A 12,935-nucleotide genomic window follows, 5' to 3' on the forward strand; every position below is an offset into this window, starting at 1 on the left:
TTAATCCCCTCATTATCAGCTCATCTGTTAGGTCTCTTTTGAAATCTTCTTTTCTAGAGCCCCTTTCCTCACGGCCTAAAAACATGCTTCTCATCATGGAAATTCCTTCTTAATAACCTAGACTTTGCTTCAGCAACCATTTTCTTCCTTTGAATACTCAACTTCTTCATAGAGCTGTGAATATTCATTGATGCGGTCTGGGTTTCAAGTCAGGATGGAGACACAGTAGAATAATTCTGCTGCCAATAACAATGATGCATTCTGGATGAGTATTAAAAATTAAACTGTTTGAAGGTGCTGGGAGCAACCTAAAACTGGAGGAAATAGAACTCTTAAAGTTGTAAATTCAGCCAAGTGATATCCATGTTTAATTAAGTTTTCCCTGGAAGGTGTGGCCCTTCATAGGATCCACAGGGGTAGATATAAGAAAAGGCTGCTATGGAGTCAGAAGCCTGAGTCTAGTGCTGGTGGACTGTCTGGAAATTGAAGATGTTAATGTTAGAAAGGAGGGAGCCACCACAGATGATGAAAACCCAATACTGATGTACAAATTACTCTTAAGGTTTGGACCAGCTCATGAGCTGTATGGGGCAACGTCCCCATAACCTAGTGAAAAGCAACATCTGAATGCTAAAAATCAGCAAAAGTTTTAGAAGCTACCAAGTTCGGGAGTTTAGAAATTGGGTGTTCAAATCTTGCTGTATCAGATGGCTTTAAGAAATATTGTAGGCTTTTTATTAAAACCCAAACGAGTTATATCCCTGTACCAAGAACTAGGCTCTACAACTAAGGGCAAAATTAAATTAGACCAAGACCAAGGAGATGTACCAGCAATTTAACTGCCTGCTAAAGCAAGACACTCTGCAGGGGGAGGTGATAGACCCGAGAAAAACAATAAATGCCATCTGCAATGCTCAATATACAATAAAAAATTCAACAACAGAAAAAGAATGTGACCTCAAATATTGAGAGAAAAATAGGTCCTTAGAATCAGACTTACAAGACAGACCTGATGTTGGAAGAGTAGTCAAGGATTTAAATGAACTATTATAAAGGTAAATTTGGTGGGGTTGGGGTGGGAGTGTGGGGGAGTACTAGGGATTTAACCCAGGGGCACTTAACCACTGAGCCACATCCCCAGTCCATTTTTATATGTTATTTAGAGACAGAGTCTCACTAAGTTGTTTAGGTCCTTGCTAAGTTGCTGAGTCTGGCTTTGAACTCATAATCCTCCTGCGTCAGCATCCAGAGCCACTGGGGATTACAGGCATGCACAAATGTAAATTTTATAGAAATTTTTTTTTTCAGGAAAAAAAATGGGACTAATGGAAGAAGAGATAATTTCAAGAGACTATTAAAAACCTTAAAAATAAATTTTTGAATTTAAAAATAAAATACCTAGAGAAAAGGGGAGGGGAGGGGAGGGGAGGGGGGATAATAGAAAATAGGACAGACAGCAGAATACATCAGACACTAGAAAGGCAATATGTCAATCAATGGAAGGGTAACTGTTGTGATTCAGCAATCTGTATACGGGGTAAAATTGGGAGTTCATAACCCACTTGAACCAAACCGTGTAATATGATGTATTAAGAACTATGTAATATTTTGAAAGACCAATAATAAAAAAAAATAAAATACCTAAAATAAATTAACTGTAAGTGGTTAATAGCATATTTACATTCTAGAACAGAAGTAGTAATAAAAATAAGTCAATAGGAAATATGCAGACTAAAGTGTGAATAGAAAAAAAAACAGTTGAAGAAAAGAATAGTCAAAGTGATCTATGGAACAATATAAAACAACGTAACATAAGCAACTTAGTTCCAGGAGAGCACAAAGGCAGCAGATAAAGTATTTTAGGAGATCACGGTCCCTATTTCCAAACTTGATGAAATACAACTACCAAGAAATCTATGAAGCTCAGCAAAACCCAGAATAAATTAAAACAAAACTACCCTCAAATACATCATTCAAACTACTAAAAATCAAAGTTATAAAGAAAACAAATGAAATCCTTCAAGAAAAAAGACTTATTATTCACAGAAGGATGATTGTAAGAATGAGAGCTAATTTTCCATTAGAAACAACAAGACCAAAGGACAAGTAGCCATCGTCTTTATTTAAAGTGCTGAAAGAAAGAAAGAAGAAAAAGGCCAGCCAGGATTTTATACCCTGAGAAAACAGCCCACAAAAATAGGGACAAAAGGACATTTCCAATAAAGCCAGCAAAAGCTGGAGGGGTTGTCTCTAGCAAACCTGCTCCCCAAGAAATACTAAAGGACAATTCTTCCAACTGAAGGAAAATCCTGCCAAGTGGAAATCTGGATCTAATGGAAAGAATAAAAAATACTTAAAATGGTAAATATGTCAACAGTATAAAAGACTCTTTTCCTCTCTAATCAGTTTCTTTAAGACAATTGAGTCTCTTTATCACTCTTTTTTTTTTTTGAACCTGGGGGTACTTAATCACTGAGCCACATGTGTAGCCCTTTTTATTTTTAAGACAGTTTCCCCAAATTGCTTAGGGCCTAAGTTGTTGAGGCTGACTTTGAATTTGCAATCTTCCTGCCTCAGCCTCCTCGAGCTGCTAGGATTACAGGCATGTACCACTGAGCCCTCTGATGACTGACTGATTGTAATAAGGAGAGAACGTCCTGCACAATTTACAACATAAATAAAAACACCTGATGATATTAATAGCATAAAGAATACTTCAAAACATTGTATCATACTTATTCAAGGTAGATTGTGATGAGTTAATCTGTGCTGTAATTCCTAAAGGAACTACTCAAAAATTATATAAAGAGATAGAGCTAAAAAGGCAACACAGGAAATAAAAGGGAATACTAAAAACAAAACAAAACCAACCAGACAGAAAAATTCTCAATTTCTCCTAAAGAAAGCAAAAAGGAACAAAGTCCAGAGGGAACAAAAAAGCCAGATGCAAGACTAAAACCCAACAGTATAAATTTTTAATTGCAATAAAAGCAAATGGACTGAACACTTCAATTAAACAACAGGGACTACCAAATGGGGAGGCTGATAGCACCTAATTCCATGCTATTTAAAAGGTACATATTTTAAATATAAAGATATAAATACATAAACATGGTAAAAACAAAACCACACAGGCAATAAACCTACCTTAAGATCAAAGTATACTATAAGACCAAGGATGAGTGAATTATTTAACAAGAATTGACTCATCAAGGAAAACAGAAAGCCTAAATACACATGTACCTACCAATAGAGCTATAAGATACATGGCACAAAATGGACAGAACTAAAAGGAGACAACAACCTTCAACAGTTTTATCACCTTCCTTCCAGGAATTGATAGAACAAGTAGGTATAATTCAGTAATGCTATAGAATGTGTGAGCACTACTATGAATGCTCTTGGCATTCATAAAGTATGATATGTAACAACTGCAGAATACACAATTTTTTCAAATACACATGGGACATTTGCTGCATGAACCATATGCTGGGCCATAAAATAAGTCCCAGTAAATTGCAAAAGATTGAATTCAGACAGTTTGTTCTCTGACCACACAGAAACAAATGGGAAACAAGAACAATTAAAAATCTATATTCCACAGACTCATTGACTTTTAAAACCAGCTACTCATTGTTTAAAACTTTTCACCTAACTTTGACTTTCCTCAATATTTTGTAAGCTATAAATGTCCTCCTGGTCCTAAAATCCAGGGTTTCAAAATATTTAATTAGTTTAATATACAGGCAATATAACTGAGTCAATCAACATTTCATGAGGACCTGGTAGGTGTCTGACTCTACGATAGGGATCATAAAGGCTACTGCTTAAAATAGTAATTTTGATATAATGATGTTGTAAAGCACTTCATGAAGTATGCCATTGAATCCTCATAATGATTCTATGAGATGGATACAGTTTTAAAGAGGAGGAAACTGAGGCAGAAAGAGTCATTTGCCCAGGGTCACACAGCTATTAAGGGAAGCAGAAACACTAGCCCAGGCCATCCGATTCCAAGGTCATGTTTACTGACCACAGTGCTATATATTTACACAGTGCTCAACTGCAGTGCCCACAGACAAGCACACCAGCATAACTCAATGCAGTAAAGTCTGCTCCCCACCACCCCAAATTTCTCCATTTCTGTGCCTTGTATCCCAGATACAGAAACACTTAGTCATCTGCCTTATTCGCCTTTATAAACTTTGAAGAAAATATATAGTAAATCACGTATACTGTAAAAAATGTTATAAAAAATAATGCTATTTCATGTGCTTGCTGACAACATTTATATTTTCATAGTTCCTCTATGATCTAAGCTAAATGCATAGTTCTAACTTTGGGATGTTAGGAATTTATGGACAGACGTAGAAAAGTTGTGGAGAGGCATGAAGATGCACCCAGTACTCTTTAAGCCTAACTACAAAGATAGTGTGGCTTCTTCACCCTTAAGTATGATACCTTTTATTTCTGAGTAGTATAGAAATTAGTGATTTAAGTTTAGAGTGAAGGATCTTCAGGAAATCACTCAACAATTGAAACTCTTAATGTTTCTTCTTGGTGATGACAATGTTTGCTTCATAGGGACATAAAACTTAAGCAGTAGGCACCATTAAAGTACCTGGAATACAGCACAGGATGCCCAATTAATGTAAAAAAGACAACCACAATCTCAACTTATTCACTATTTCATATTACATGAAAGTTTGGTAGGGGTGTTTTTGTTTGTTTGTTGGATATCAAGGACTAAAACCAGGGGTGCTTTACCACTGAGCAACATCCCCAGCTCTTTTTATTTTGAGACAAGGTCTTTCCAAGTTGCTGAGGCTGGCCTCAAACTTGTGATCCTTTTGCCTCAGCCTTCAGAGTTGCTGGGATTACAGGTACACGCCACCATGCCCCGAGTACCTGAGTTTTTTGAAATAAATTTTGTAGTAGTTTAATTTTTCATACTCAGGTCCATAGAGAATACAACTTACTGAAATATAAATCAAAAGTTCAAAGAACATGTACAACCTCAGGCCTAGCCTCCGTCTTGCAAACTTGGAGACTTTTTTTTTTTTGAGTAAATAGCAAATTCTAAACTCAAGATTAAAAAAATAATGGAAAGTTATTTTTAGCTAAAAACTGTCGATTTATGTCATTTATATAATGATGGTTATTCAACAGCTAATGTGTAATCTTAGATCTTGAGAACCTGTACAGCGTTCAAGAAATGATAACAGACTATTCTTTATCTTAAACACACGAGGTGAAAACAATAGAAAACCTTCATTTTGGAAACTGGATTTTAAAGTTGGATTTTCTAGTTTATATTGGCCATGATCAGTAAGACAAAGTGTTTCTCAAAAGGGAGGAGACTCTGAAGGCTGAGGCAAGAGGATTGGGAGTTCAAAGCCAGCCTTAGCAAGATCCTGTATCAAAATATAAAAAATGTAAAAAGGGCTGGGGATGTGGCTCAGTGGTTAAGTGCCCCTGGGTTCAATTCCTGGTACCAAAAAAAAAAAAAAAAAAAAAAAAAGCAGGGGTGAGGTGGGGAGTGGCAGGGGGAGTGGTGGTAGAACTTGGTGCTCATACACCCAGGGCCCAAGGATTTGAGAAAACTTGCTACTGACTTAGAGGAACTACCCTACATTGTTTCACTCCACCTATTTCAGTTAACTCATCTTTAAAATTAGTGAAACAAAAAGTTCCATATACTTTTCACTTTTTGATGATGATCTATTATTAAAGAATGCTGGGATCTGAAAAGGTTTCCGGGTTCTACAGACGTCCGACAAGACCACAGAAGTTGAGTAATCATCATCAATGAAGATTACTGTGGGGTAATGGTTATGAAACTGTTTTCTACTTCTGCATGGGAATTTAACCTCCCAATTAACTTTCCAGTTTTGTTCCTGGGGCAATCAGATAAAACTGGCATGTTACCAGGGAACACTGCTGGTGATGAAAGTGACCCCTGATTGGCAGCCTGCATCTGGCCTGGGCAGACCATCCATAATTTATGGGCAGCCGCATCTTTGTGATTGCATGAGTGTGGCAACAGTTGTAGCTAGGGACATCTTTTGCAGGGTCCCCAAATGCTGTGCTTGTGAAGTTGTTGTAAGATATATTGGCTCCTGCGGTGCCTGAGGCATTTAAGCCATGGTGACTTTCACACAAGCCTGCTGTGGCCTGAGCAGGAATCTGGGGGTGGAAAATTCAGGGCCAGTCCCTGAACAGCTACAAGGATTTCTGCATAAGAGCATTGCTTGACACTTCTAGCTAGGAAGCCAGTGTTCTCATCTTTTATACTTTTGAGAAGACCAGTCCCGATATGTTTTCTACTTTAAAATGATCATAAATGGCATTTATTACTATTAAGAAAATAAAAGAACATTTCCTCTTATGTGTCTTGGTCTCTGGTTATAACTGAGTCTTTCCCACAAGGAAAGGTCCCTTTTTAATTCCTGGACCTGTGCTTACTTGATAGGGAAGCTGAATAGTTGTGCTTCCACCATCTAATACTAGCAGATTTAGGGGACCTTCAAGGAAGGATAGGCCACACCATACAGAGTCAAATCACAAGAGCTCTCCCCAGTGCTAGACAGTTATGATGATTTTATATTTATTTGCTTATTTCCTACCACCTCATTCTTTGGACCTCCTTTTTTTCAGACCCAGACATGAAAAAGGTCTTTTGACTACCTTATCTCAACTCTTCTTTCTCTAATCCTTTCCTTCCCCCTAGAGTTCATCTCACTTTACTGAGTCTCAACTAGCTTGAAATGCCCTTGGCTGGGAACATCCAAGATCATCGGTTGCTTCCATAAGCAGCTGATGAGTACGGTGTTTGATGTCTGTGCCTCATGCTCAGCACCAAGCTCAGAAATACACCTTCTCACCTCACTGCATGACTTATCTTAGGTTCCAAGAACCTAAGAGTGGCACTGCTGGTTGTGAAATTTGAGGGAAGAAAATTAGAACAACTATTTAGTGAAAAGGGAGGGGACAGGCAGCCAGAGAGAGGCATGCATAGTTGGAGCTGATCTTAGGAAAGAATGAAGCTCTCACAAAGTGGGCTCATCTAAGCAAGGCTGTTCCCAGGAATGACAACAGGAAATCTGAAAACCTACTCTATCTTTTCCATGATCTTGCCCCTATTTCTCTATGACAACTTTGGTGGTGCAGTTGCTTAAAGACACACACACACAATGACAGTGGGAATGTCAACTGTAACAGTTGATATAATCTTTTGGGAAAGCATGTACCTGACCCTATGGATTAAAGAAGGTGAATGCTGGGATTTGAAAAGGTATCCGGGTCCTACAGATGTCTGACAAGACCCTATGGATTCCATTCCTCAATATTTATTCCAGAAAGGTAAAATAAACCAATGAAACCACAAGCATGATTTTTTTTAACATTGAGAAAGATTACATAGCAATGAGGAACTGTTCGAATAGCCACTGTGAGTTCAACTTTGACCATATATACATGCAAGAGGACAAAGATAAGAATGAAAACAGTTGTGACCAGGTGGTAAGATTATGTATGATTTACTGTATCTCCTTTAAAGAGTCTTCATTCTGTTATCTTATTTAAATACAGAATGAAAACATTAACATTAGAATCATTTAGCCAAGAGGGATTTAGAATATTTTCTCATCCCTAAGGCACTTAAGAGTGATATGAATTGTCATTTTTATACCTGGGGTATACAAGCATTGTTAGGTCACAATATATAGTTTTATTTTTTAATCTGGTTTAAGTTGGATCAATTTAAATAGTCATGCTTATAGAATTATGTAATTTTACAAGTAAATGAATCTTTAAGACTTTCATTTTAAAGCTTGAGATTTTGTAAGTTCGAAGCTGACTCACAAATTTTCTGCCATTCACATAACATAAGCTTTTTAAGCCAAAAAAAGATAACAATATTACTTAGTATTGTCATCAACTCTAGCTCTTATTCAGTGTGTAACATTAGGTTTAGTACTACAATCTTCATATATATCATTTCTCTTTATTTTCAGTCACCAGAAACCAGGTTTCAATTTAATTAGGTTGCCCCAAATTAAATCACACTAAACAATGATTATGTAGAGCTTATCATTTGCTAGGCAATTTACCTGTACTAACATGTATTCACCCCTTTAATCCTGAGAACAAGCTTGTTAGGTAGATAAGAATTTATTCCCACTGGGCAGATGAGGAAACTCAACTCAGGTGAGATATACTTGCCCAAGGTCTGGACTTACCTGGTGAGTGGTGGAGGCAGGATTCCAATTCTGCCAATCTGGCTCTAGAACCTGTTCCCCAAATCATTGCCTCATGCCCTACTCAGGAGTGTCTACAAAATAGTTTCCAATTCAGGCCAGCACTCCTTCAACTGCACCATATTGCATCCAATTTGGCAGATGAGAAAACTTGTCCATGGTCATATGATTAGTTAATGGTTGAAGATTAACTTCTTGACTTTGAATCTAATTATCTTCCTATTATCTCAGACTTCTGAGAATGAATAGAAAAATACCTAGCTAAAAAACAAAAGCAAATGAGAAAGCTCAGGGAAATCAAGTCTAAGACCTCCAAAAAGACAAAACTCTTTGTCTTGCCACTATTTTAAGTAGACTTAGTTCTACAAGTTACTGACCAATGCTGGTCCTCAGAAATCCATGTCCTAGATAGGATGGGGAAGAATCTACATGAAGGAAGGATCTTCTGGGAGATATGGCCATCACTCCTGACCAAAATTTATGTGTTTGTGTTGTGCATGATTATGTGGGAAATGACATTCCAGTGATTGTGCAAATCATTTTCTGATTTAAAAAAATGCTCTAAGAAAAACAGCTTAGAGGATGTGATGGTTGGTTGTATGTTAACTTGGCTAGTTCATACTACAGTTATTTAATCAAAGTTTTGATGTGACAGTATTGTGTAGATTTTAGAATAGAATTAACATCTACACTCGACCTTCAATAAAGGCAATTATCTTTGGTAGCTTGGCTACGCCTCATCCAATCAATTGATGACCTTATGAACAACAAGTCAGGTTTCCTGGAGAAGAAATTCTGCTTCTAACTACAGCATTAACTCAGCCTGAGTTTCCAGCTGATCTCATCTTGAGATTTCAGACTCACCAGCCACAATTACATGAATGAATTTCTTATTATAAACCTATCTGTATCCACCCACCCACCCACTCACATGGTCCCATTTCTTCAGAGAATCCTAACTGATATACAGGTCTTGTCAGGACTTCAATATGCTCCCAAAATGCTGTGCACACAGATCCACTTGACATACAGATTATGAAAAAGCAGAAATAGGCTGAAACGAAGGAAGAAAAGTTTGGCCCCAGTGAAGGGAGGGACCAGAGCAAATGGTCCTCTCCCCCATCAGGTCCCAGTAGGCAAATTGTTAGAATAATCTCTATCCACCTAGTCAGAACTCAAAGAGGGTGTGCTTGCTGCTTAAGCAACTCGGAGTCCCCATAGTGCAAAAATGACTGCTGGGAGGAAAGAATATACACTTAGATTTCTAGGAATTAATAACAAAGAAGGCATTCTCCTCAGGGCAAGTTCAAGCAGCATCCTGGAGAATGCTGACAGACAGGAGCACCTCTACTCCTTCACTGTTTGGGGATCCTATGTTACCCCATTTCCCAAGCTAGGAGACTTTGATTTGCTTCCAGTTTGAAAAATAAATCTGTCTTTTCTTCCAACTTTCTTCTTCATTGCCATCTTTGGCAGTCTCCTCCCCTGAATGACTAGAGAGGCGCCAACAAGGAAAGGTGCAGGACAGGCAATTGATCTCACCTTGGCTTCTGAGGTGGGTTCCAAGAAGCAGAGGCGATTCCCAAGCCCCTCAGCAGCCAGGCAGAACTTCCTTTGCTCCTTGTGAATGCTTGCAATGCACTGGAGTACCACTTCATCTTCCTGCCAGGAGAAGAGACACAGTGTGAGTGGAAAGAGGCCGTCTCCCTCAGAATTAGGCAGGCGCCAATCCCCAATGACAGGCACATCCTTTCTTTTGTTTTAAACCTGGTTAGTGAAGGAGAGTTTTTATCCACATGCTTATATTCACATGACATTACTGAGCATCTGCTGTGAATCAGAATGCTACTAACTTCTGGAGTAAAGTCAGTCAAAGCAAATACAGGTTTAGCATCTCTCATCTGAAAATCCTCAATCCAAAATGCTCCAAAATCAAAAACTCTTTAGAGTTCAGAATAAGGCCGAGAGTGGAAAATTCCACAGCTGACTTCCTACAATGGGCCACAGTCAAAACACAGGTACACCAAGAATATTATATAAAATTACCTATGCATTAGATGTGTATATGAAATAATTTGTGTGTTTAGACTTGAATCTCATCCTAAAGATATATCATTTTCCAAGATCTGAAAAAAAAAAATCTGACATCCAAAACATTTCTAGTCCGAGCATTTTGATCAGATAAAGAATACTTAGCCTGACTGGGGAAAGGAGAGACTACATACGGCATGGGCCTCGCTTCTGAGATACACAAAAAGGCATACAGTCTATATATATGGCTGAGCAAAACACTTCAATGCTTAGATGAATATAAAAACAAATCTAAGCAATCTTTCCAAATATGGATTAAAGCAATAAAATGGGATTAAAAGGGAACAGATACAGAAGAAACTGGATTGAAGTGACATTAATGGAGGGAGAGCTTACTTCAGGTGGGAGAAACGTTTTGTTGGAGGAAGAAAGCATCGGCAGTAGGCAGCACATGTGTTGGGAATGATGGATTAAAGTTCTGGAGTGTCACAGAAGGGGAGTGGGAAAAGAAGCCTTGAAGATTCAAATTGGAAAGAAGAATTAAAGGTCAAGCAGAAGAGCCATACTGAATTCTCAAGGAAGGGAGCTCCTTCCCACATTCTCAAAAGCAGCCCTCCTAAAATTTCAGAAAGCTTGCTTTAACAGCATTCCTCTTGCTGATGGTCCTAGGAAGGAGTCTGAACTCCATTTCCACTCATATGTGTACTTCCTGCCTGAAGTAGAAAGGACCTTTTTCCTGCCAAAGCTTTCATCCTTGCTCCTCTCATGCTCTATCAAGTTAAACATCAGAAAGACTACAGTGTGGTTAGGTTAAAAATGTGACCACAGAGGAGAGCCGGTTGCAGGTTCCTCCCTAGCATTATTTCATCCATTGCTCTATCTTTTCCTCATGTCCCCACAGTATTGGGGTTTGTCCTTGAGTGTCTGTTAGGGTTTGAATGTGAAGTGTCCCCCAAAAGATTATGTGTGAGACAATGCAAGAAGGTTTAGAGGAGAAATGATTGGGTTATGACCAATCCATCAGTAAACTAACCCCTTGATGGGGACTAACTGAGTGGTAACTGAAGGTAGTAGGGTGAGGCTAGAGGATGTGGGTATTGGGGGGTGTGGCTTCGGGGTATACATTTTGTATCTAGCTAGTGGAGTCTGCTTCCTGATCATGTGAGCTGCTTCCCTCCATCATACTCTTCCCCAATAAGGAAGGAAGACAATGAACTGAGATCTCTGAAACCATGAGCCCTCCAATAAACTTTTCTTCCTCTATAATTATCAGGTCTTTTAGTCACAGTAGAGAAAAAGTTGACTTAAGCAGTGTTGGAAAGGTAGACTAAGTCAAAATGGTTTCTTAAACTGTTGTCTGTGATGTATCTGTCAAGTCAATAAATAAAATGAGTCCACTAGGTGGGAGTGTGAACATGGTCACTACTAACAGAGCCCACAAAAATGTCTGCTGCTGCCCCAAATAGGTGAGGGGCTACGGTGAAATTTGGGAAGCCACAAATTGCAGATGTATGAAAAGACTGGGGGCGGGGGGAAGAGTTTTACTAAGGCACTGAAATATCATTGTCCATTATCATATTGAGTCAGTAAAAAAAATTCAAGAACTTCTGCTTATGTGAAGTCAGAATTCAAGGTTCTCATTTTAATTGAGACAGAAGAAAACTCCAGAATATCACTCTTCCTAAAATTGGGATTCAATGAAATGCCTGAAAGGAATGAAATATTCTCTGTGTGGAGTTTCCATCTAGATCCTGTATCTACCAGAACTGATGTGACCCTCCTAAAGGGTACTGGAAGTAATGGAATACTCTTAGTTGTCAAAATTACTGGGGGCTGCTACTTGCATTTGGAACCGGGGGTCATGGAAGTTAAATGGTCTATAATGTAAGAAGAAGTCCTCAATGTACATTATTTTTTTTTCTTCCAAAATACCAAGAACACCCTGCATTGAGAAATACAAAATTCACTGGTAAAACAAACAAATGACAACAAGAACCCAAAACAGGCATTTGAAAGAAAAAAGCATCTGATTACGGACCACATTTTCCCACAAATAAGTGAAATCAAGTTTCCCCTTTAAAGTTTGCTTTCAAGGTCCCTTTCCATGACTGCTTGTTCCATTCCCTTTCCTTCCAAGGTGCCCAAATCACCTTGATTTGACCTTGCACTGGATTGCTTGGGGTCTGTTTGTCTTCTGAGATTTTCCATATCCTTAAAACACAGGATTCCAAGAAAGTGATGGAAGAAACAAACCTGTTCTGATTCAATTTGTGAGGAGCGGCCCTGTCCCAGTGTGTTTATATTTGGGCAGTCTGAGTGACACACATGTGAGTGTGGAGTTCTTGGCCAAACTGATGCTTCTTTTAATACTATTTTTTTTTTCCAGATTCCATCTGGAACCTTATGCTCAATGCTGACCTAGCTGCTGACACCACCTGGAGTGGCAGCCTGCACCTGCCTTTGTTCCCTACAACAGCTAGACATCTGGAACCTTCAAGTGCTTGATATACTAAAATCTTTGCAGCAAATTCCAGTTGGAGTCACAAGATGAGTTAATTCAACTGATCTCATTGCTGCTTTCATTTCCTACTAATATACCGAACACAAGCCCCTTCAGTTCCCAGCCTTTCCAAATTTACTCATGCC

General features: G+C 38.5%; 1 protein-coding gene across 1 annotated transcript in view; it reads right to left on the bottom strand.

Moving 5' to 3' along the window:
- The window catches only part of Ryr3 (ryanodine receptor 3), a 364,780-nt gene extending 352,582 nt beyond the window's left edge, over window positions 1–12,198 (bottom strand). Inside the window, exons 1-2 of the mRNA XM_026390365.2 lie at window positions 12,130–12,198; window positions 9,801–9,920 (exon numbers count right to left, since the gene is read on the bottom strand). Coding sequence (XP_026246150.2) covers window positions 9,801–9,920; window positions 12,130–12,198 — 189 coding nt within the window. The remainder of the gene's footprint in view (window positions 1–9,800; window positions 9,921–12,129) is intronic.
- Between the last annotated feature and the right edge of the window lie 737 nt (window positions 12,199–12,935).

Source organism: Urocitellus parryii, chromosome 6, assembly GCF_045843805.1.
Source record: "Urocitellus parryii isolate mUroPar1 chromosome 6, mUroPar1.hap1, whole genome shotgun sequence".
Taxonomy (NCBI): Eukaryota; Metazoa; Chordata; class Mammalia; order Rodentia; family Sciuridae; genus Urocitellus; species Urocitellus parryii.